Source organism: Pollicipes pollicipes, unplaced genomic scaffold (assembly GCF_011947565.3).
Source record: "Pollicipes pollicipes isolate AB1234 unplaced genomic scaffold, Ppol_2.1 Scaffold_7231;HRSCAF=8579_pilon_pilon_pilon, whole genome shotgun sequence".
In the NCBI taxonomy this organism is placed as follows: Eukaryota; Metazoa; Arthropoda; class Thecostraca; order Pollicipedomorpha; family Pollicipedidae; genus Pollicipes; species Pollicipes pollicipes.
This window is the reverse complement of record NW_023597034.1, coordinates 27,760,530-27,785,743: the sequence shown is the minus strand read 5'-3', so window position 1 is coordinate 27,785,743 and position 25,214 is coordinate 27,760,530. Positions and strand designations below refer to the sequence as shown.

The window sequence follows — 25,214 nt, the reverse complement described above, 5'->3', positions numbered from 1 at the left end:
GTGTTGAGTGATGCGCGCTTTAATATATTGTAAACGCCAGCTTTATACTGCAGTGCAGATAACACACACAATTTACCCATTCTTAACATTTAGTCCAAACATTTTGATTAATGGATTGCCGAATCAGCGTCCGCGCTAAGAGCAGTACGTTAAACTTCAATATTTTGAGTGCAAACTGACATATTGAAAGACACATTTTAGGCTCTCAGTTATGGAGTCTCGTATTTCGGTCTTCATTTTATGAATGCATTCAATTTTCTGCCGACTTTGGTCTCCTTTGGGCCTTTTGGCGAAAATAGTTCGGTTTCCTTTAGGGGCTTTGGCAGAAATGTTTCGGTCTCCGTGGCACCTTTTGTTGAGGAGAGCCTGGCATACCACCAAGCGATGCCTGTTGCGTGAGCCCAGATTCCACCACCGTTGCGTGAGCCCAGACTCCACCACCGTTGCGTGAGCCCAGACTCCAACATTGCCGTGTGAGCCCAAACGCTACCAATCGTTAAATTCCGGACCAACGGCAAATCCTGCGGTGAAAGCATAACGCACTGCAGCGTTCGGCCCAGCTCGCCCTTTGATGTCACCTGACCAGATATCGCCCATATCATTCGCAAGGCACTTAAGTGTCCCGCAAGTAGCAAGTGCTATGATAAGTTAACATCAGGCACCGATAATTCCGGCTCGATCTCCACGCTCACTGTGTTCAGCAGCGGTATATGCTACGCGGATGTTCCACATTAACAACATCAATGCCAATTTGCTACATTGAACAGATTCGTGAAACACCTTCAGAGGAAGGCGCTGAGGCATTTGTTATTAGGCACAAAAAGTCTACATACGAAGCGCTTAGAAACTGACTACAGAACGTCCCCGGGCATGACAAACTCTGCATATCATCACGCTCAGCTCAACATCGCGCAGAACAGAGCATTCCTTGACGGAAAAATACACAAATCTAGGAAGCAGAAGTAGCAAAGACCAGCCGCTACGCAAAAAAGCGTCGGAAGCCGGCGGGATGAGCGAAACACGGCGGCCGGACCGGAAGCCGAGATGTGTCACCGAGAAACTCCTCGGCACGGACCCGTTGACTCAGAGGTTCCGGGCGCCGCGTCGGCGCCGACAGCACGCACTGTGACGTCCCGCTTCCGATCGCATACCGACGGCGAGACGGACGCTTACGCTGGGTGACACCGTGACCGCGTTGAGCGGAACTGACTCAAGCCCACGGAGAGTAAAAGAAAACAACAGCAGCCGGCCGGCCGGCCGCGACTCACGTCGGAAATGGTGACGACCGCGGCGGCCTCACCAGAGGCGTAGCTGCAGCTATACGCGCCCGAGTAACATGGCCTGAGATCTGTAGTTGTGTAGTAGCTGATGTAGTAGTTGTAGTAGTTGTGTAGTAGTTGAGATCTGTAGTTGTGTTGTGTTGTGACGTGTAGTTGTAGCATCGCCTATCTCTAGATAACGGCAACACCCAATCCAGAAAACGACTATCGCTGGATATCTGTGAGCTTTAGGCGCGGAGGTTAAAAGATGATGGAGTCTTTCAACAACCTAAATGGAGAGTGGGCTCAAACTAAAGCGACAGCACCTAATTTAATGTGTTTTTTTTTTTTTTTTGCTTGTGACGAGAACACCATGCATGAAGCGACATTGGACCGCAGTTGAACATGGGTAACATACGATACTTGTAAAACCCTGAAAATGATTGCTCCACAATTGTATGGGGTTTTGAACAGGCATAACCAATTTGAAGACCATTTGGTGCAGCTCAAAGCCTTACCCTTCTTAAGACCCGAAACCCTCTAGGCTCTGAGGGTTTTACGCTCTTACGTAAAACCTCTAGGCTCTTTACCTCTAGGCTCTTACGCCTAGAGGTACGCGAAGATGTGCCGACTTTTTCAGGGAACTATTTCAAGATCGCCCGAGCATCAATGACGCCCCCTAAAACCTACCATTTACTTGGCCATTCGGCGATTAAGGCCAATAAAAATATGATTGTCGAGTTTTTCATATCTGGCGTCCGTGAGCACGATTTCCAGACATAGCGGCCGTCAATTGGCTCTCGATCAATGTTGTGCACGTTACGATGCCGTAATCTAGCAAAAACTTATTGAGAAGCCTTTTCACGATACGGAGAAATTGTGTTGCCTAGAGCAGTCTCCTCCAATTAAAAGCATACAATAGTTATAGGTGTGTTTTTGCAATCATGGCTGACGCCTGGCTCCGAACCTTCAAATGTGGGACATTCCCTTTAAAGGGAGTGTCCCACCTTTGGGGCACATTTTAAAACCATCCTATGGCAAAACCTCAGGATCAGTCACGTCTGATAATAGTACTGGGTAGTGACACTGCAACACCATCAAAAAATGATAAGGATATCAATTGTAATAATTTTCCATGCAAAATTACACTGTCAACGCTTTGTAATAGCACTGCGCTTCTTTCTTTCTTGGCAGCTCCAGAGTGCATAGCAAATCCGCAACAAATGCAGTTGTGACTGTCGTTGTCATTTCAACCGCCGTCGCCATGACGACGGCAGAATCTGCTGAGAGCCGTTGTCAGCTGTCACGGGTTAGGGGCATCACTTCTGAGCTGTTTTAACCCGCAGATTGCGTGCCTGCGGGGTTAAAAATGCACACCTATTGGTATGAATGACGCCAGTGCAAATGGAGGTTTCTCATTAGAATGGCGGGCGGACAGGGCTAGTTACCGAGATGCCCATTCGTTGAAGTTTGAGCCAGTATGTCACTTTAGACCATGCGATACTCTACATTGGTCGATGTTCGAACCAGCGTGTTACTATAGACCATGTGGTAGTCTGTTTCCCGAAACCAAAATGCGCTTCGAAAAGAAAGCGCTGCGCTAAGTGCCACAGGAGAGAAAACAGAGCAATAGGTTAGCGTTTTGTTGAACTCGTGGGGTGGTAGCCTCGTGTTCACATATAGTTTTGTCTAAGCAGTGTGTTTCCAGCTTTCATGGTATTTGTTTTACAAGCATGTTGACAAATTTGTGTTTTGGAAACATTGCAGAATACAAACATTTTAGAAGGCAGGACAACTCAAATGTCTCCTTCTCTTTGTGGTGAGGAGGGGAATTTTGAATCAAATTTCGAATTGGAATTCGATAGAAATTCTGGGCTCTTCAGATGGATTTTGAGGAAACTGATGTTACCGATTAAATCGAACGCATTGATTTAAAGATAAGTAAAAGCACAATTGTGGTATTCTCCCTTTAAGAATAAGGCACATTTAATGTCCATTTCACTATGGACAATAAAAGTTTATGCAATGATAGGATACAGCTATGTATCCACTGAGAAAATGTCCTCTGACCAATGACAGTGATTCTCGACTCAGGAATAAACAGAATAGGTAAAAGTACCTTGACCCTGGTTATAGGAGTAAATCGTTCTCAGAATGCTGATGACTGAGTCACATGGCTCTTTTCAAATGTTGTCTCTCTAGAGACGGGAATCGCTGATACTTGTCAATGTAAAATTGCTCTCATTGTAGTTGTATGTGCATAAAGATTTCGCAATTTTCGGAATAAGCAAAATATGGATGATGCTTGTTTGTTTATGTTTTGTGATAACGTGCTGGTTCCAGAACGTAGAAAACTTTTGCATTTACATTTACTTATGCATATTTACAGTATATGTGCTTTCCGTAAACGACGAAATGAATGCACAGTTAGAGTCATTTAAGCATCGCGCCTCGGTCCTTTCTCTTTGGGTCAGAAGAACCGTAACTTGTCTGAAAAATGTATCCCGTCCACGTCGTTTCTTCTATAATAGAGGTTCAAATTTTACACCATGCTCTTTTTCACCTCTTTCCTATATCGTTTCTTTTCTGATGGAACTTCAGCTTTTATGTCATGCTGTTTTCCAGCGACACGTGGCGACAGCGTTTTTGGCACAACGCTTTAACTGACCTATAGTCAGTTCATATTGGCCCTTTCATTTTCCACGGCTGACATTCATCAGACTGCAGGAACCTCTCCGACATCCTGTCTCGCACCTCTACCCAACCAACCTAATCGTACCTGACATCTTGAAAGCGCCCTTTACAAATACCGTCTCCTGCCTCAGTTTGTTATCCACTGGGACGGCCACGTCAGCAACCATTAATGGATACGCGGGTGCGTCACCTGATGACTTGAGCAGATGACTTATAAATAGATTCGTAACAGACGACGTCTGCCCAGTCAAGTCGGTTTAGCTACATTGTTTTGTATGTGTGACTTGTTGACATGTGCCCTCGGTGGTAAATGCTTAAAATGTTTTAGGATGTTTCGAAACATCATTATAATACCCGATAAGGTTTTGGAAAATTGTAGGTCTGTTTTTAAGAGCACGCCTCTTGTTTTAGCAGTCTGTTTGATACGCTAAACGTGAAGATGAAGAGTAATAGCCGTGGGAGATGTGACGAAACATGGTTGGTTTCAAAACATTAAGCACAGTAAATGTGCTTGCCTTTTCTATCAAGGTCCTATCTACCATGGTCAACAAATATAAGTGCATCCCTCCCAAGAGCATGCTTGATGGCCAAAATGTGTCCTGTTATTGGATGCTGTTGTCGCAGATGGAACATGTTCTAAAAAATCGATGCGTTTTTGGCTGTATCCTCGGCTGCCTTGTACTTTTTGCAGGGCATGCATCGCTTTGAATACCGTCCGCCACATGGAGGTGTCTTATGCCCCAAAGCAGTCCCACATATGATTACCGCAGACGAAATGCCTGTTTTCATCTGCCCCGCTTCGAAAACCGAGTCATGTCTTTTGTCGCCAACTATAATGATCCCGATCTGGGAGGCGATGCTGCAATGGCATTGACTTCGCCCCAGAAGAACCCACCCCAAGTTCACCTCTCTGTCGTCCACCATGTAGCACACGCCGTTGACAATCAAAGGTCGCTGGCGACCCTGGCCCAGCGCTGGCGAAATGGCGACTTTGGCCCAGCGCTGACGAAATGGCGACCCTGGCCCAGCGCTGACGAAATGGCGACCCTGGCCCAGCGCTGGCGAAACGACTTCGCACGTTGCAGGCCAATATTCCCTGGATCGCTTCTGGGATGTGCATACCAGTAATATTCAGATTTCTGACCAAAAATCTGTCAGGTCTTAAAGTGCATCTACTAATTCCGTCTATTGCTCTACGAGCGTCCCTGCTGCTCGTCTGGTGTGGAAATTTAGCATTACTGATGCAGAGCAGACCTCTGCCAGAGCCCTACCGCCGCGATCGGGGACCGTCGTCGGACCTCGACGGCAGGGCGGCGCCGGCCGCTAACCCAGAGCGGCGTGCGTCGGGCGACGGCCCCCGCGTGGCCCGGGCTGCTCCGAGCAGTGACGGATTGCCGGGTCTCCACGCCTGCAGCCGTGCCTGACTCGGGTCGGACGGCTGGCGGGACCACCCGCCGCTGACGGCCCCTTCTCGCGGCACACCCCTCGGCGCGACTCGTCGGTCGGACCGCGCCGCGCAAACACCGATCCGTAGCCTCCCGGTCCGGTTTGACGAGCGAGAAATGCGGAAACTGGGGACGAGCGCACCGGCGGAACCACCTGGTCCCTGTCATGTCGAGTCCCGAGCGCGTGTGAACGCGTGTCGGCGCTGTAACGGTGCAGCGCATGGTCGCGCTTATGTGTTGCTTCCCCACGCCGGCAGGTATAAAGCGAGGCAAAATTAGGGGTGCAAAGTGTGTGAAGCCATTATCGCAGGCCACGGACCTTGTTTTCCTCGATATTGGGAATGAAAGCGAGGACAGCTGGGAGCGCTTCACTAGCCCACCCAGATGCTGATATGAATGAATGAATGTGACGCGAATGTGAATTAGTGTGAATGACGCGTCAGGATGGCTGAAACCGGACCAGACCGGGCGTCCGGACCGGACCAGACATCCGGACCGGACCGGGCATCCGGACCGGACCGGGCATCCGGACCAGACTAGACATCCGGACCGGACCGGACATCCGGACCGAACCAGTCATCCGGACCGGACTGGGCATCCGGACCGGACCGGGCATCCGGACAAGACCGGGCATCCGGACCAGACCGGACATCTGAACCAGACCGGGCATCCATGAGCGGACATCGGGACTGAATCTGGCATCCGGACCGAACCAGGCATCCGAACCGGACCAGACATCCGGACCGAACCGGGCATCCGGACCGGACCAGACATCCGGACCGAACCGGGCAGATGGACCGGACCAGGCATCTGGAGCAGACCGGGCAGACGGGCCGGACCAGACATCCGGACCGGACCAGACATCCGGACCAGGCCGGGCGGACGGGCCGGACCAGGCAGCCGGCGCTGTTGACGCGGACTGATGACCACATACAAGACGGTTTCTTTGGAGACATTAGTAACGCACACACCCGAGGACCAGTAGAGAACTACCTCTGATTTCACACCATGTGCTATTGGTACAGGTATCATCGGTGGGGCTTTGCGCTAACCTGGGTCTCCATCTGGTCTTCATTCAAGCTGAGAGCACCTGGTGCTCTTGCTGCGCCTGGTATGACAAGTTTTGCAATTATAACTGATCTACCATGCATGATCAATAGGCTGCACAGGTATAGTCTCGTGTAATGTGTTGTAGTGATGGTCCGTTGCCGTTGTACTTGATTTTGAGCGTTAAGTGCTTTCCCATTGTTCATTTGTTGTAACGTAATACGTTAAGTTTCCATGACTGATATTAAATATAACATGGATGCACGCCATCGCTGTAATAGTTTTCATTTAGTTTCTACCCTAGTATTGTTTATTGCGTTCACCACTGGTGCTGCCCCGAGTGACAGGGCAGAGTTTCGGTCCCCACCTGGCGCCTGGCAGCTGGAGCGAAACAGGCGCCTGCAGAGAATCAGCACGTGCCACGCGGCCCCGCCTACACAAGGATGTGGCATTCACCCTCCTGTCCTCGTTCTCGCTTCATCCTGCACCATCGTGACACCCCGTTCCGGGTAAGCTACATGCACCAGCCATGAGTGGCCCAGTGGCCGGCACCCCAGTCAGTGACTGCACCCTGTCCGAGCGCCGAGTACACCCCGTACGTGAACCCCTGTGCGGCCTGAGGTTCGGCGGAGGACTCCCAGGTGCATGTAGGTTAGCCCCACCATTGCCCGCTCTTCTTCATACCATAGCCCTGAAATGGTCATTACGGGCCGAAAGGGCGTTTATCCAAACCAGACCAGACCAAAACAGAGCTATGCAGCTGATGTAGCGCTGTTGGTGCGTAGCGACGCGTCGATCGTAATGTAGCGTAACCTCACGCGCCAAGCCACGCTCGGCGCTGTACTTACCGGGCTTGCCCTGGCCGCTGCCGCGGGGCTGGCCGTCGATCGGCGCCGCCGGCTTGCCCGGTGCCTCTCGGGCTGCCGGCCGGTATGGTGGCGCCACCTGTCCGGCCAGACCGCCGGCGGCGGCCGCGTACTGGTGCGGCGTGCCCGCGGTTCTAAGCGCCGACCGCTGCCCGTCCGCCGCCGGCGCATCGCCGTCCACGAAGTGGGCGTGGATGTCGAAGTCGCTGCGGGCCACCTTGACGCGCAGACCGGGCCGGCTCGGGCGCCGGCCGCCGGCGTAGCAGTTGGTGACGTCCACAGGCGCGGCGGCGCGGCCGGCCGAGGCGCGGCGGCCGGCCGAGCTGCGGCGCGCGCCGTCCGCCGCCGAGCCGCGCCGGCTCGCGCCGTCCGCCGCCGAGCCGCGGCGACTCGAGTCGGCGCCGGAGCCGCGCCGGTGCAGCAGCCGGTCGGCCGTCTCTAGCTGCCGCTCGGTCGGGTGCCGCACCTTCTGCAGCGAGGAGAAGGTCGGCTGCAGGTAGGAAGGCTCCGCCGTTCGCGGCGTGGAGCAGAGCAGCGGGCCGTCGCCGGCGCCGCCGTCCGCGGCATGGTCCGACGGGCAGCGCGGCGTCACGGCGCAGACCGCCGGCAGCGCGCTCTGCGCCGAGCCTGCACCCACCAACCTCGACTGTGGGAACTCCGACATCAGGTTTAGATACTGGGGGAACGTCACGTGACGGGAGCAGAGCGGGCGCGTGGCGTACCCGCAGTAGTCGGACGGCCTCGTGAGCTCCTCCGGCTGGAGCCTGGCGTCCAGCACCGCTCCGACAGCCACGCCCGGTCCGAGGGTAGCGGTACTGCGGCTGCCAGGGTGCCAGCGAACCCTGCGCCCAGGCGCCGGGGCCGCAAGACCAGGCGAGCCCGGCGCAGCCGTCTGCTGGGCCTGGCGGCAGGGGCGGCAGCGCTGTCTGCCGGCCGCCGGCGCCCGGCCAGATCGCGGCGCCGCTCCTGTCCGCGCCGAGCAGCAGCTGCTGCTGCTGCTGCTGTCTGGCCGGTGTCGAGGCCGCGGGCGGGCCGGGGCGGACCGCGAGCACCGCCGACACGAGGGGGGAGGCCGGGCCCCGGGCGAAGGCGCCGGCCTGACCGCGGCCGATCCGCGCCGCGCCCGCCGCCAGACTCAGGCCGCTGAACGGCAGGCCGCTGGGCGAGTCTGCCGAGCGGTCGGCGACGCTCGGCCGCACCGGCACCGGCCGCACAGAGCAGAGCGGCCGTGCCGGGCCGCTCGGCCGCAGCGGCGGCGGCTCGCCGGCCGGCTCCATCGCGGCCAACGACGGCCGGCAGACGCGGGCTGGACAGGCGACGGACGCCCGTCCACTCTCCAACAGAGGCTTGTTCAGTATCTGGCGGACTGCCGTTCGTGATCTAACCAGCGATCACTCGCTACCCCATGAAGTCTCTTATCCTCTCGACGCTGCGATTAGCGGCAGGTAGCGTAGTGAAGTCTCGCTACCCAACAGTTCACCCGCTAAAAGCACTCGGCGCCGAGCGTCGAGGTGCGATTCCGCGGCCTTCCTGCCCCCGCGGCGCCTGCGGGTCCGGTCGCGGCTCCCTCGCCGGATGCCAGACGGGAGTCCCCGGCTCCGGCACCGCACCCTATCCTCGGTCGGCGGTCACCAGCACAGCACCGGCCCGGACGCCGGACGGAACTGCAGCCGTACTCCGGCAACACTCGAAGCACGCCGTCGCACTATCGTACTGACTGCACAGATATGGCGACATGAGCGAGACTCCTCCGCAGATAGCACGGCCGTCATGCCGTTCTCATGCTATCAAAGGTAAACACGGGCCCGATACGTGTGGCGAGACTCCATCGCCATGAGGTGGGACCGTGACATCGAGATTACAGAGTGTTACGTTCGTGATTCATCTTGCAGCCTGCTATCCTAAAAATGATGAGGCAGCTCAAAAGAAAACGGAATGCCGCCCACAATTTATTCGACGACGTGGTCCACCCTACAAGAGTATTACAAGCACCTGAGCGGCTTATTAGCGGGTCCGAAGCGTCGGGCGTCTAATCGCAACAACGTAAACTGTTACTGTTTCAGATCTGACCAATACAGGTACATAATAAAACCACACAACCCCTACAAAGTAACATGATTGCCGCGTCCCTCGAGCCATACACCTCGTCTACCTCGGCTAGAGCACCGCCCCCGACTACCCCATCCCCGCACAGCCCGCCATGGCCTCCGTTCGCGCGCCGGCCTGCGCCAGGCACCGTCACACAGCTCGTATTGCCGCGCCGCGTCCAGCGCGTCACGCGGCGTCTCCGCCTCAGGCTGCACTCCCTGCGACGCCAGACGCGGCGTCTCCGCCTCAGGCTGCGTTTCCCACGGCGCCAGACGCGACGTCTCCGCCTCAGACTGCACTCCCCGCGGCGCCAGACGCGACGTCTCCGCCTCCGGCTGCGTTTCCCGCGGCGCCAGACGCGGCGTCTCCGCCTCAGACTGCGCTCCCCGCGGCGCCAGACGCGGCGTCTCCGCTGGCAGCTCAGTCGCAGCGGGCGAACACCAGCGCAGCGCGGCTGGGCAGGTACACCTGGAGGAGGCGCGGGCGGTCAGGTGACAGGGCAGGTACACCTGGATGAGGCGCGGGCGGTCAGGTGAGAGGGCAGGTACGCCTGGAGGAGGCGCGGGCGGTCAGGTGACAGGGCAGGTACACCTGGAGGAGGCACGGGAGGTCAGGTGACAGGGCAGGCACACCCGGAGGAGGCACGGGCGGTCAGGTGACAGGGCAGGTACACCTGGAGAAGGCACGGGAGGTCAGGTGGATGGACATGTACACCTGGAGGAGGCACGGGAGGTCAGGTGACAGGGCAGGTACACCTAGGGAGGCGCGGGCGGTCAGGTGACAGGGCAGGTACGCCTGGAGGTGGCACGGGAGGTCAGGTGGATGGGCAGGTACACCTGGAGGGGGCGCGGGCGGTCAGGTGACAGGGCAGGTGCACCTGGAGGAGGCACGGGAGGTCAGGTGACAGGGCAGGTACACCTGAAGGAGGCGCGGGAGGTCGGGTGGCTGGGCAGGTACACCTGGAGGAGGCACGGAGGTCAGGTGGCTGGGCAGGTACACCTGGAGGAGGCACGGGAGGTCAGGTGACAGGGCAGGTACACCTGGAGGAGGCGCGGAAGGTCAAGTGACAAGGCAGGTACACCCGGAGGAGGCGCGGGAGGTCGGGTGGCTGGGCAGGTATGCCTGGCGGCAGAGAGGGACACTCGAGTGGTGGTGGGGCAGTGACATGAGGTACGTGACGACATTTAGGGACATTATCGGGGTGAGCTTAAGCAAGTACACATCGCCACAGTGAGGGACAGTTGAGTGGTTGGGAAGGTACACGCAGCTACAGTGGGGGACAGTTAAGTGACGGAAGGCACATGTGGCTACAGTGGGAGACAGTTGAGTGACTGGGAAGGTACACGTGGCTACAGTGGGGGACAGTTGTGACTGGGAAGGTACACGTGGCTACAGTGGGGGGCAGTTGTGACTGGGAAGGTACACGTGGCTACAGTGGGGGACAGTTGTGACTGGGAAGGTACACGTGGCTACAGTGGGGGACAGCTGTGACTGGGAAGGTACACGTGGCTACAGTGGGGGACAGTTGTGACTGGGAAGGTACACGTGGCCACAGTGGGGGACAGTTGTGACTGGGAAGGTACACGTGGCTACAGTGGGGGACAGTTGTGACTGGGAAGGTACACGTGGCTACAGTGGGGGGCAGTTGTGACTGGGAAGGTACACGTGGCTACAGTGGGGGACAGTTGTGACTGGGAAGGTACACGTGGCTACAGTGGGGGACAGCTGTGACTGGGAAGGTACACGTGGCTACAGTGGGGGACAGTTGTGACTGGGAAGGTACACGTGGCCACAGTGGGGGACAGTTGTGACTGGGAAGGTACACGTGGCTACAGTGGGGGACAGTTGTGACTGGGAAGGTACATGTGGCTACAGTGGGGGACAGTTGTGACTACGTGTGACTTGGAAGGTACACGTGGCGACAATGAGACGATTGGGGGTGCAGCTGGATAATGAATCACGGCAGTTGGTCCCATCACACATGCCGAGAGGAGACAAATCACATCACAAGCCGCATTCCCGAGGGCGTCGGCACTTGCAGGATTCTTAACATTCACGACGCTGAGTGTTTGTCTTTTGCGACCCATTACGAATGAATTTTAAGGGAACGTTCCCCATTTGAAGATATTGAATCAAGCATTAAATGTGATGAAACAAACTAACTTATAACCACTGGTATACTCTGAAATGGAAAAGACTGCTCTACACAGCACAATTTCTTTGTGTAGTAGATGTATTCCTCCATGCACCCTTGTTTGATGACGTCATCGTGCTTTGCACAACATTGTTTGAGAGCCAATTGACGGCCGCTATAAATTAAAATTGTGCTCCCAAACGTCAGATATTAAGGACTCGACAATTATATTTTCTTGGCCTTGATCACCGCATGGGTATTGGAATGGCAGAGTTTGAATCACGTGAATATGGCGTCGTGAATGCCTGGGTGGCCTTGGAATATCCTCCCTGAAATAGTCTGCACATCTTCGCGGACGTGTCGCCCCGAAACTAGACGGGTTTAGGTATTAAGACGGGCAGGGCTGTGAACTGCGCAGACCTTCAAGATGGCTATTTCAGTTCAGAACCCCATACAAATTTGGAACACTCGCGTAAGCATCTTCACTTCACCCCCTGCCTACATTACACACCCGAATATTCTAACCCGCAATAAAACACAATTTGTGGCGTCTGCGACCAGATGACTGTCATAAAAAGATTCCGCATTGTCGGTGGGTATCACACAATTCCTTCATTTCAACCGTGTTCAACCATTCCAACTGAAACAACACTGTTCAACAAAGCGTGACGCATGCTACCGTCATCACATCATCCCGCACTCCCGACAGCTGACGGCTGCACGTGACGTCTGCCGCACGTCCGGGCCACCTGGCGCGCGCGGCGGCGCCGGCTGCGGACGGCCGACTCACCAGCATCGAGTGGCGCCGACCGCAGTAGCCCTCGTCCAGCGTGAAGAACTTGGTGCTGGGGTCGACCCTGTTGTGGCCGCCGAACTCGGCCCGGTCTGTGTCCAGCACTATCTGGTAACATCCAGGCACGTCGACGCCCACCTGGTGAATGGAAATATAGCTCGCTAGATCTGGCCGACCCCAGGGATATCCATGCAGGCGTGATTCATGAACAGGGGGAAACACAACGCGATTTGAAAACGTACGCTAACAAAATAGCGTAGCCAGCACGTCTGCCAAACGCACGGCAGACCTAGAGCCATCTGTGATGACCGGTCTGAACTGCCGAACAGATCGCACTTGCTGTAACTGGGCTACGTCCGCGCGTCGCTCGGTTGACGAGGGGGGGGGAGGGAGATCGGCAGGTCAGGTCACCGACCGCCCCACCCCAGACGCCCCCCCCCCCCCAGACCAGAGCACAGCTCCAGCCCCAAAGGTGGCGTCTGGACGCGACAGGAGCGGCACGCGACAACGCGGGGCGGTCAGCCACCTTGTAGCCGGTGAAGGACTTGCTGGTGTGGAAGTTGAAGGCGAACACGACGCCGGCGCGGTCGTGCACCACCACCTTGTCGTCCTGATGTTTGCAGCTAACGTATGCCTGCGGGTGCGATCATGGTCAGAGAGGCCGACCAACAGCTCGAGGGCAGGGCGGGAATGTCCGCCACTGGGAGGGTCGATACACTGTGCTGGTGCGTGGGAAAACATACCAAGGAATACAATACAAGAACCCGCTCGTGCCATAACTGAAGACTTCTCTAACACAGTTTTTGCGACAAATGCCAGCCCTTGGGCTTCAACGCCCCTTTCAAGAAAAAAGGTAATATTTTATGCAACGTGAAGCAGATGGTCCTTATTAGCATTTTTGGATACACCGCAAGAATTGATAATTCCTATTCGTGGCACTAGAAAGTTGTAGTAACACACTGTGTAACTGGATGCTATCACAACACAATTATCCAGAAAAGCTTGCTTTCGTATGCAAGTACTACTACCGGAAAACAGTACCGGAGCACGAGAGAATTATCATAACTCGAAAAAGAGACGCCATAACCGACATCGGCATGGCAACGGGTCACGTAATGACGCGATCGAAGCCTTACGACCAGGATCGGTAAGCATTTATTGCATCCATGTTCAGAGCGACTCCCGGCCAGACCAAGTCCCAGTAACGCTTAGATGCAATATTTGCTCAACTTGACGTCTGCTTTCTTGCGGAAGCTGGGTATGAGGGCAGGTAAGTCACAGGCACAGGCACGGGAAATAGCTCTTGCTAGCATGTAATGTAATGATCTGCACTATACCAAAAAAGGTGAATCTATAAACATGTGGTAATGTATGTACATCAGTCCGCTGCTTTTCACACCCACACCCTCACACACTTACACGCACCCACACCCGCACGCACGCACGCACGCACGTACGCACGCACGCACATACACACGCACACACACATACACCCACACATACACACCCTCCCAACGAGCGCAGGGAGTCACCGAGTCCAGACGGCCGCTGCTCGAGCTTACTTGGATATGGACCGGGTTGTGGAGGTCGGCGCTGTCGAACACTCGCCCGGTGCGGAACTGGAGAGGACCAGGAGGGGAGCGGCCGCCGGCCCGTCGGAGTCAAGGTCAGGTCACGGTCACACCGCACACCAACGACACTGGCCGGCTGTGGGCCAATCAAAACACAAAGCAGCGCGGCAGGTACGCCTCCAGAGGTATGTGTCCAATGCCATTGTTCAAACGCGGTCTTGTCGATCTCACTCGTGCAGTAAAGCTACCAAATTGCTGTGCAGCAGCCGATGCCATAACCCGTGTGACCAGCTTGCCCAAATTACGACACACATTGACTGTTACAGCTGGGGAGAGGGGGGGGGGGGGCAGGTTTGAGTAGCGACACACGTCGCTATAGGTGTCTGGGTCGTGTCTCGGGGTCAGCACGTCACGCAGAGCAGACCCAGACACTGACCGGGTCGGCGTGCAGCCAGCCCAGCCGCGCCTCCAGATGGTTCATGGCCGCGTCGAAGTCGTTGAGCATGCGGTAGCGCAGCATGGTGTCGTCGACCAGGTGCCACTGGCGGCGCGCGTAGTGGTACGAGTCGTTGTTGCCGATGCGTGGGAAGTCCAGCCACTCCGGGTGGCCGAACTCGTTGCCTGCGATCGTGCAGAAGCGGCATGTTACGCGATGCGAAGGCACAGCAGCTACTCCGGCCTCCACAGCTTCAATTCCCGTTCAGGTCGTGCTTCGTAAGTGACGTAGTAAGGCACCCCATCTGCCCTTTTCGTTGTCAAGAAAATATATGGCGATCGTGTCAGCATCATGCTGCTAAACATCTAAAACATTTCAAAATGCAGGCAAGGACATCAGCGTCGCCCAGCTACGCACCCATGAAGTTGAGATACGCCTCGCCGCCGAGAGAGTGCGTTAGCAGTCGAATCATCTTGTGCAGCTGGATGCCGCGGTCGATGATCACATTGGGTGGGCTCGTCACCGACATGTTCGTGTACATCTCTTTGTCCATCAGCCAGAACGCGATGGTCTTGTCGCCGACGAGCGCCTGCAGGAGGCGCAATCCGGTCAGACTTCCCACAGAACAACGATGAGATCAAAACACCGATTCAAACGACATCACCAGCTAAGCTGGACCCCCCCCCCCCCCCCCCCCCCCCCCGCCTACTCTGACTCACAGTACCATCGGACTCACCCTTGCACTGTGTCAGATGACACAAATGACAATGTGCCTCACCCAACCGAAGACAACCGCCGGCCAGCCCCTGACACGCGCGTATCTCAGCCCGGAACCCATCGTGCGCGTGCAACAAATGTACGGGCGGCGTGGATCGATTTCATGGCATGTACGGGTGGTGTGGCGGACAGACGGCGGTCGGTGAAGACGCATTCCAATACGAGGTGCTAAAGGGATCGAGCTGAAGCAATAAAAGAACCACACAATATTACTTGAGAATTCAAAGCATGCAAGCCAGCATATTCCTGAACAAGGACCTGATCATGAGATTCAGCATAGGCGATTGTCTTCTCCATCCAGCGACGGTTAGTGAGTGTGAAGACCAGGTTGCCCATGTCCCAGTTTTCGTCGGGGTGCTCCTTCAGCAGCTCGATCCACTTGTCGGGGATGGCCATTCCCAGACGGTAGTCAAAACCCGTGCCGCCCTGCTCCACTGGACAGCAGAGAGCCGGCATACCAGACACGTCCTGCATGGACAGCGCAGACACGAGTCAGGACAGGCCTCGCTGCACCGGGCGACAAAGGAGCGGCATACCGCACGCGTCCCGTCAGTCCGGACAGATCCTGCCCCGATGGAAACAGAGCTGGCGTACAGGAGGCGTCGGGGCCCAGACGTGCGCCGGCTGGAAACATCGCACCACACGCAACACAGAGCGCGGGAGGGGCCGGACTCAACTAAGGTCACCGTGCCTGGTGTACAAGGCGACTGATGACGACCCGATCAGTGCACCCCGACAAGTCGGCTGCCCCTGAGCCCTGACCTCTGCAGCAGCTGACACAGCCCGAGAGCCGACAGCTCCCGCGCGCTCGCCAGCGGCCCGCGGGCTGACAGCACCCGCGCGCACGTCAGCGGCCTGCGAGCCGACAGCTCCCACGCGCTCGCCAGCGGCCCGCGAGCCGACAGCTCCCGCGCGCTCGCCAGCGGCCCGCAAGCCGACAACTCCCACGCGCTCCCTGCGGCCGCTGAGCCAACGGCACCCGCGCGCTCGCCAGCGGCCCGCGAGCCGACAGCTCCCGCGCGCTCGCCAGCGCTGCCATCAGCCACCGGCGCCGTCCCACAGAGACGGTTGGCGTCGACGCCTCGGCCCGCGCCCTGCTGACCTCGGCGATGGTCGTGGACTCGGGGTAGAACTTGTGGGTCATGTAGCAGGCCAGCATGAGGTACACCAGCGACTCGGTGTCCGTGCCCAGGCCGAAGTACTCGTTGTAGTCTCCGCTGAAGCCTGCGCACGCGGGCGGCGGGGTGATGCTGGGCCACGCCGGCTCCGGCATCAACATCATTACAAAATTACGGTACCTTTGAAGCGATACTAAATTGCACATTGAAAGACATGACACTAAGACATGCTGACCACTGCTTTCCGAGCCTCCCCGTTCTTTTCTTCCGCGCAGACATACGCGGTGGTCGTATTAACGTTCCCGCCGGGTCCTAGCCAAGGAGAGGTGGTATCGTTCTAATTTTAATATGAACAAATTCGATTGACCTAGGGCTAGGTATGGAGGCCAGAATAAGGTCAAAACCAACCATCATTGCTAATGATGGGTGGAGGGTTAATTTGCCCCCGGAGATTTTTCGGAATGGTGGCCGAACGGCGCGTCGTAGTCGCGCCAAATTTTGCATGCTGTAGACAAATGAATAGCGGATGGTTTGGTGTCAAACATTTTGGTGTAGTTCGGAAGGTCACTGACCCACGGTAGGTCAACGTCAGGTCATGGATTCGGCGAAGTTAATTTCAAGGGAATCTTTCAATCTGATACAACAACGAAGTATTAGAGGAAGCCACAATCACTGAGATACTGTCTTAGGCAACACAACAATTGAATGAACAAAGTCTTCTGACCTGGGGCCAGGTATAAAGGTCAGACTTAGGCCAAAACCAACCTGTTTTGTTATTCTAGGGCTTGCTGTATGGTGTAGTTTCTGGTGCTCATTTCGAATTTATTGATAACGAGAACCGAATTATTCATACTCCATGGACTTATTAAAGGTCAGAATAGGTAACTGACCTAAAATTACCATGGTCAGCACTTTGTTTTAGGAACATAACGCCTAGTGTAATCTTTGTCACTTATTCAAATGGAAAACTCAAATCAGTCTAGTACAATCTGAGTCACCGTGACCTTCGGAAGCGTCAGGCAAGGTCACTGACCTTAAATAAGCATGTGACCCCTTGCTTAGAACGTGTGTCTACATTCCGGGGCTCTTTGGACGCCAACCCGGGGTTTGAACTTATTTGACCCGAAGGTCATAACCTAGGAACCTCAAACTTTGACCCAAGTGAGGTCACGTACTGGCCAACACACCATGTGAACTGGGTGTTTCTAGCTCTCTAGTTCTGAGATCTCAAGGGGGTCAAACTGACACTCACTCGAGCAAAGGGTATCCAACCGGCCGCCCGGGCGCGTATTAAATATAGCTATTCGTGCAAGCCTATCAGACATGCTTAGACGGGCCAATATAACGGAAACATCGCGTTTGCGTCATTGGGGCTTTATGACGCACTCACCTGCTGAAGCTACATGGTGTCGCCTGCCTCTCAGGTGATCGAACCCCGTACCTCTGATTTCTCAGACGCGCAGTGGTTAATGCAGACGCGTTAACCACTACACTACGGGCACCCCAACGGAAACATCGTAAACTTCGAAACAAGGGCCCCTCTTTCAGTCCAAACGTTGTACTTCCACGCCCAATGTTCGGAGACATAACGCCTAAGTTTGATTCGAACAAGACAGCGTGGCTGAGCCGCGCGGCGCGGCCCCAGCGCAGGACAGGGCAATGTCAGCGACAATATCAAAGCCTGGCTGGCAAATATACATAGCTATAGAGCCAAAATCGTCCACACCTCATGTCCACTCCAGCCACACCTGTTACGTCCGCCGTTGAGCCGACGCCGGCCAGCGATCGGACACTCACCCTGGCCGATGCCGTGGCTGTGGTACAGCATGGACGACACTCCGTCGAACCGGAACCCGTCGAAGCGGTACTCCTCCATGTACCAGCGCAGGTTGGAGAGGAGGAAGCGCAGCACCTCCCAGCTGCTGTAGTTGAAGAGCCGCGAATCCCACAGCGAGTGGACGCCGCGCGAGCCGCCGTGGAAGAAGCAGCTGTCAGAGCCGTCGAACTCGTTCAGACCGTCCAGCACGTTCTTGGAGGCGTGCGAGTGCACCACGTCGAGCAGCACGTAGATACCGAGCCCGTGCGCCGTGTCGATCAGCTGCTTCAGCTCCTCCGGGGTGCCGTAGCGGCTGGAACGCCGCGCGCATGGCAGGTTAGGCAAAGATGGCACGGCACTGCCCGGCGTGCCTGAGCTGGCGGCGAGCACGGCACATACCACAGAAATGAACTACAGCAAGGAGTGCAGCAATCATCCCTGGGAGCCTCAGGCTCTCGTAAAACGACTTCGGCTGCTCTTGCTGAGCTACGTAAAAAAACAATCTGCTAAACGTATTCACAGATATCATATCCTCAGTTGATACATCGACTGTTGTTGTCAAAGTTGCTAAAAAGACCCCATAACGTCCTCACAAATACCATACACAGCGCGCGATTGTCCCGTACTTATTACACCGGTCAACGGCTGCCCGATCTCCAGGGGTACGCCCGCCGCTGCCCGATCTCCAGGGGCACGCCCGCCGCTGCCCGATTCCCACGGATACGCCCACCGTTGTCCCATCTCCAGGGACACGCCCAGCGCTGCCCGATCTCCAGGGACATACCCGCCGGCTCCCAGATCTCCAGGGACACGCCCGTCGGCTGCCAGATCTCCAGGGACACGCCCGCCACCGTCCGATCTCCAGGGACACGCCCGTCGGCTGCCAGATCTCCGGGGACACGCTCGCCGCCGCCCGATCTCCAGGGACACGCCCGCCGCTGCCTGATCTCCAGGGACATACCCGCCGGCTCCCCGATCTCCAGGGACACGCCCGTCGGCTGCCAGATCTCCAGGGACACGCCCGCCGCCGCCCGATCTCCAGGGACACGCCTGTCGGCTGCCCGATCTCCAGGGACACGCCCGCCACCGCCCGATCTCAAGGGGCACGCCCACCGCTGCCAGATCTCCAGGGACACGCCCGCCGCTGCCCGATCTCCAGGGAGACACCCGCCACTCCAGGGACACGGCCGCCGCCCCACGGTCACGCACGCGTGCCGCCAGCCGCCAGCGGTGCCTCACCTGGACGCGGCGAAGAAGCTGGTGACCTGGTAGCCGAAGCTGGCGTAGTAGACGTGCTCCATGACGGCCATCAGCTGGATGGCGTTGTAGCCGAGCTTGGCGACGCGTGGCAACACGTTCCGGGCGAACTCGGTGTACTGGCCCACGCGTGGCTCGGCCGTCCCAATGCCCACGTGGCACTCGTAGATGCGCAGGCTGGCCGGCCGGCGCGGCCGGGCGTGCTGGAACTGGTAGCGCTGCCGGCGGCCGCGCGCCTCGCGTCAGGACGCGGCAAACGGAAATGCGCCGGGGTTCGCATCAACACGAGGTCAGGCGTAACGCACGGGACACCGCCTGGCGGGGACAACACCGACACCGGACAGGTACAGTTGCAGCGAGCAGGCCCCGACGGCACCGAAACCCCTCCGTCCGAGAGCGGACAGTATGTTGACCGTATTTCCCAATCGGAAGGCCGAGCGCACGCGACACACGCTGGCGGGTGACCCTGCGGAGTACACACTGTGGCTCGGCGTGGGCAGACGCAGCACCGCGCAGCCCGGCGCGCACCTCTTTGATGGGCGGGTTCCACAGGTGCTGATTGTAGGCGATCCCCAGGTCCTTGGTCGGCGGCGGCTTCACGTACGTCGCCCACGGCGACAGGCGGTCCACAAACTCGCCCGACTTGGTCTTGATCACCAGCTGCCGGAGAGCGGTGTGGTAATGACGTGTGCCAGAGCCCGCCGGGCGCAGCCAACGGCGGCGGCTCGGTCTCGACACAGGCCATGACCAGTGCCCAGACCAGCCACGGACACCGTGAGACGCCGGAGAACCGTACCTTGACCTGCGAGAGGTGCGCAATGGGAGGCATGGCGTTCTTCGCCGGCAGCGTCAGCTGCCACTTTCCGAACGGCAGGCGCTGGAACTCGGCCAGCTGCCAGTTGTTGAACTCGCCCTTCAGGTAGAGCGCCTCGGCGGCCGGACACCACTCCAGGCACGTGACTGAGCCGTCGCGGTCCACGTGCATACCGAACCGCTCGTAGCTGCGGCTGAAGTGGTCCAGCCCGCCCTCATGCTCGTTGATGCCGGCCAGCAGCTTGCTGAACTCCGCATACCTGACAGGGTGGACTGTATCAGGCAGGTCACAGGATCAGCACAGTTACTTTGGCTGTCAGGTAGTCAGGAGAGCAGACATCAACAAAACAGCACAAAACAGGCAGTGCAATTTCCAGGTGGCTCTGCAGTGGAAAACAGCAAAGCACGAGTGAAGTGAGCATGGTATCAGCAAAATAATGCTAGAAATGATGGACTTAAGCAGCCTTCTTCATATAAAGCACAGCGAAACACATCATTTACTACTGAGGAGCCTATCTATTGATTGAACAAGGCAAAAGGCCATTGAGATGGCAGCATCCAACATGTAACAGTCATCACTACCTTCTCTTGATTTCTCCCTCATGTAACTTGAGGTATGGATCTCTCTCTAGCAAAAGATTTAGCTGTGGAGGACTTGAGGAACAATCACCACTTGCTTGAGACATCCTGTGCTGATGACTGATCCAAACTGAAGAGCTGGAAGCAAACACATCCAGATGGGTGGATCAGAGAGCAGGTGCTGTTAGGGAAGACATTTTCAGAGGCAGAGCCAGTACTGACACATTTTCCCAACCTCAAAATGTACAAATAAATGATTTTTCAACCTCCACTGGTGGAACAGAGTACCAACTCATATCCAATGGAGAGGAGAGACATGACACATAGGTACATATCCTTGGCCTGGCAAGCAGGGCTTCAGCCACCAACATTGAATAGAATGTCATTTGTGTTTACTCTGGATAGAAATACTGGATAACATGTATAACTCTTAACAAAAATTCTCAGTTATACAATTCTGGATACAATAATTCATTACATATAAATGGCACCTGATGTTAGGTGAAAATAATATCACCATGTTATTAGATACCCAAATTCATTTATTCCACCAGTATAAGGATCAGACACCCCACTAAGCAGAGTGATGTGCTGACAATGATACAGATGACCATGTTATCTGTACTATGTAGTAGTATTACTCCAGCTGCAGCCATTTAGTGGCAAAGACCATTTAAGTGGCACACAGTCATAACAAGAACACAAAAACAGGTACCCAAAGTAATGACAGCCAATTTTGACCAGATTTTCATACCTTGTTCACAAATCAGTACTTTTTGGAAAAGTTTAGCAATTTTGGTAAAAATTGAAGACAATGTGACCTACTTTAAGCATATATACACCACCTGTTCTGTAAGACAAGACTTGTATGCTATCCCTTATACCCCAGAGACAGCATTACAGGTTACATGCCATAAATCACGTTCTTGGCCCCGGCTTTTAATAAAGAGACAGGGTTATTGAGGAAGCAGAATAACCCCAGGATCTTAGGCACTGGTACTGATACACACTCAGGACAAGTTGAATGCAAAGTGGGTTGCTGGCATAACCCAAAAATGGTGGGCTGGACAGTGCAGTTTTCTTGTCACATTTTATGTCATGGCCAAGTCAACATAAAATCATTTCTAACATCACTGATTGGGTTCACTTAATCAGTGGATTATTATCTGGGTTCTCAGTGTTAAAACTTGAGCCAAATGTATTTCAAGTGCGCATATGCAGAAGTAGAGGCTGAAAATACATATGAGATTTTCAAAAGCAGCTTAACCCCTCTCTCTCCAAAATGCCTGACTAAAAGGGTAGGGAGATTACTTGAGTGAAAGACCAGGAGTGAGAGAACATCAACCTTCATGTTTTATCCCTGGTTGACAACATTGCCCATAACCATCAGTGTTGCTGTCTCAAAAATCTCATGTCCAATGGAATGGTCCCACAATAGTGTGCACTTGCCAATCCTCTGAAACCAAAAGCAAAGCCTGGCAATGTATTCAAAACACAAATAGATGTCAACACCACTGATGCGCCTTCGTGCTTGATTCAGGCGTCACATTTCCGCGTGAGATACACCCGCGTTGGGCTAAACACCCCAGCTATTTGCTCTGTGAAATTACATCGCGTCCCCGAACACACCCTGTATTCACTTAACGCCCAGGCAGCACCTCCCACCCGCCCTGACCAGGCCCCTTTCAGCTCCTCTTCAACGCGTCGCTTCGCATCGGCCCGGCTGGTTCCAAGGTCGTTTAGGTCGTGTTTGTTCTTCGTTCAAAAACTGATGTCATATTTACCTTCTACGTTTTTTCACGGCCTTCCTACGTTTGATTTACTCAAATTTGATAGAAACAGATTTTTTAGACTAATATAAATATGAATTAGGGTAGTTATTGGTGACCTTTGAAGCTAAAAGAATGGAAACAAGTGTCTTATTACATAAAAATCCCTTAGCTTTTGAGCCGAGCACCCAGTTGTACAGAACATGCGGCGGTTCACGTCGGTGTCGCGTCAGTATTGTACGCGGCCACAACAGCAGCCCAAACCCCTAAGAACCCATAAGTACGTGTCACATTTCTACCGCAATCTTGTGATAGGTGGGTAGGCAGTGGTTGAGGTAAGCAGGCATTGGTATATCATCGTTTTTATTTGGGGAGTCTTCGGGACCCCAACTGGCGTGTTTTCTTTTAGGTGACTTGCTTTGTGCGTGGGTTCCATCATTTTTGCTATTTAACCCCGCCCCCAACTTACTTTGTGGGACTACACTCCTTTAGCTAAGTACTCGATACGTAAGTTGCAGGGGGACGCAAGACATGTTACTTTGACAGCCCCATTGGTACACAATACGCAGGCTGCAGTAGGTCTGTGGATTCAGGAACTGGATTGTAGTTGGGCGATAACCAGTTTGTTCAAACCAGCAGCTGATTTTAACTGAATACATGATTCAAATTATGATTGCGCCCAGATATCTTGAGAAATGATTGATTTTATTTTTGTGGGGTGGTGTTAGGCATAGTTCTGGTTAACTTGTTCAATGAAAACATGATACTTGTGCACAGATGGAGGTCACAGTATTTGGAAGGTCCGATATGTAGCTGTGATCAGACAACCAGAATCACCACTCCTGTCACCAAAATAGACTTCCTGATCACAAGCTGAATCAGCAAGCAAAATGCTCAGTTTATCACCAGAAAGGCTGGTGCATCACCAATGGTGGCAGTTTAAATTTGGTTCAGCCGTCTGACCAAACTCAAGTGCTAAAATGTCTGATAATAGGAATAAGGGTGTGAGCAATCACCAAAATGAATTGAATTGTTACTTAAATCACAGCTCCTTGCCCCTTATAGCTTAAAGAGTGTTCCACATTTGTATGAGACTTTTAACTGAAATAGCCATCTTAAACATTCAGTGCAGTTCACTGCCCTGCTGCCCTTGGGACCTAATCCCTTCTAATATCTGAGGTACGCCATAGCTCAAACATAACCTTAGATTGCATAACATAATTTTTCTGACTTAACCTAAACTTTCATAGTCACCTAGTGGCTGCTTTTAGGATATGTTGTAGTATATTTCTGGGATGTCATGCTCTAGGACAGCAGAATCACATGTAAGATGGTTACCTCAAGATGCCTCAAGGATACAATCGTACAAATTAGGTATTTATGGTTCACAAGCTATCATCACAATCAGAATTGACCAGAATCCAGCCTTTTCAGGATCCAGCTTAAGTGTTAAGCACAAAAATGCACCCACATGTACCCACACTGGCATTGGATTTTTCAGGTGAGGGACCATCACAAGTCATTCCCAAACACTGAGCCAGCACCATGACCCAGGATGCAGGCGACAGCCACATGTACTCGGTTCTCCTGCCGACATACAATGAGCGTGAGAACCTACCCATCATTGTGTGGCTGCTGGTCAAGTACTTCACCGAGGCGAGCGTCGAGTTCGAGATCATCGTGATCGACGACGGCAGTCCTGACGGCACGCTGCAGGCTGCCGAGCAGCTGCAGCGCATCTACGGAGAAGAGCGCATCGTGCTGCGGCCGCGCGCCAAGAAGCTGGGCCTCGGCACCGCCTACATCCACGGCGTGAAACACGCGCGCGGCGACTTCATCGTCATCATGGACGCCGACCTGTCGCACCACCCCAAGTTCATCCCGCAGATGATCGCCCTCCAGAAGGCGGAAGACCTGGACATCGTGACGGGCACGCGGTACAGCGGCACGGGCGGCGTGTCCGGCTGGGACTTGCGTCGCAAGGTGATCAGCCGCGGCGCCAACTATTTGACCCAGGTGATGCTGCAGCCAGCCGCTAGCGACGTGACTGGCAGCTTCCGGCTTTACCGCAAGGACGTGCTGCGCCGGCTGATCGGCGCCTGCGTCTCCAAGGGCTATGTCTTTCAGATGGAAATGATTGTGCGCGCCACGCGCCTCGGCTACCGCATCGGCGAGGTGCCCATCAGCTTCGTCGACCGCGTGTACGGCGAGTCCAAGCTGGGCGGCTCAGAGATTGTCAGCTTCGTCAAGGGTCTGCTGCACCTGTTCGCCACCACGTGACGTGGCCGTGACCGCGGTGACCGTGCTGGGAGGTGAGCGTGGCTCGAGAACATTCCGAGCTGCTGCGTGGAGCAGCGGCCAATGAACAAACACGGTGCTGGTAATTGCTGTGGGTGACCTCTGAATTGCTACTTTTGTACTGTCGCCTCGCCTTGGGTGAGTTCTGAAATACCCATGTTGTGCATGGTATTTGGTGGTTGCTTCACCAGGCTTAACAAATACGATGAGCAATGAAAGGACGAGCGTTCAGGAAGCGTTCGAAGCGCAACAGACGCGCTGGGAATGGTGCATTGCAGCGCAAGATGACTACCTAGAAAGCGATGGCAACCAAATTCAGACCAGAAGCGTTTTCTGCTGTTATATGTGACTTGTTGACCGCGCCTTGCATGCTATGTTTCACACCACTAGAATGCCCTGTCACTGGAGAGAAGAGCATGGCAGATCATGAGAATCCTAAAGCTCAGGTATAGCG

At 55.0% G+C, this 25,214-nt stretch overlaps 2 protein-coding genes across 3 annotated transcripts; one reads left to right on the top strand and one right to left on the bottom strand.

Moving 5' to 3' along the window:
- Nucleotides 1-9,246: 9,246 nt before the first annotated feature.
- On the bottom strand, nt 9,247-20,827 carry LOC119110307 (1,4-alpha-glucan-branching enzyme-like). 2 transcript variants are annotated; one of them, XM_037234079.1, is made up of 13 exons: nt 20,697-20,827; nt 20,098-20,374; nt 19,830-19,961; nt 19,284-19,519; nt 18,026-18,357; nt 16,213-16,334; nt 15,369-15,578; nt 14,751-14,922; nt 14,334-14,518; nt 12,853-12,960; nt 12,324-12,464; nt 10,386-10,398; nt 9,247-9,854 (listed from the first exon to the last, which is right to left on the bottom strand). In XM_037234079.1, the coding sequence occupies exons 1-13, from the start codon at nt 20,798-20,800 to the stop codon at nt 9,820-9,822; spliced, it is 2,067 nt and encodes a 688-aa protein (XP_037089974.1). In that variant the 5' UTR covers nt 20,801-20,827; the 3' UTR covers nt 9,247-9,819. The 2 variants fall into 2 exon arrangements, with proteins under 2 accessions (XP_037089974.1, XP_037089973.1); XM_037234078.1 differs by lacking the exon at nt 10,386-10,398 and having other exon boundaries at nt 9,247-9,867.
- A 3,202-nt stretch (nt 20,828-24,029) lies between these two features.
- Nucleotides 24,030-24,979, top strand: LOC119109560 (dolichol-phosphate mannosyltransferase subunit 1-like). The gene has a single exon (XM_037233232.1). The coding sequence runs from the start codon at nt 24,035-24,037 to the stop codon at nt 24,740-24,742; it is 708 nt and encodes a 235-aa protein (XP_037089127.1). The 5' UTR covers nt 24,030-24,034; the 3' UTR covers nt 24,743-24,979.
- Nucleotides 24,980-25,214: the final 235 nt, after the last annotated feature.

Bases quoted from the DNA above. Each gene is read 5' to 3' on its own strand.
- LOC119110307 (XM_037234079.1), bottom strand. From the start codon at position 20,800: ATGTCTCAAGCAAGTGGTGATTGTTCCTCAAGTCCTCCACAGCTAAAT. The intron at 19,962-20,097 runs GTACGGTTCTCC...GCTCTCCGGCAG, and splicing joins CGCACCTCTCGCAGGTCAAG to CTGGTGATCAAGACCAAGTC. The intron at 14,519-14,750 runs GTGCGTAGCTGG...GCACGATCGCAG, and splicing joins GGCGTATCTCAACTTCATGG to GCAACGAGTTCGGCCACCCG.
- LOC119109560 (XM_037233232.1), top strand. From the start codon at position 24,035: ATGTACTCGGTTCTCCTGCCGACATACAATGAGCGTGAGAACCTACCC.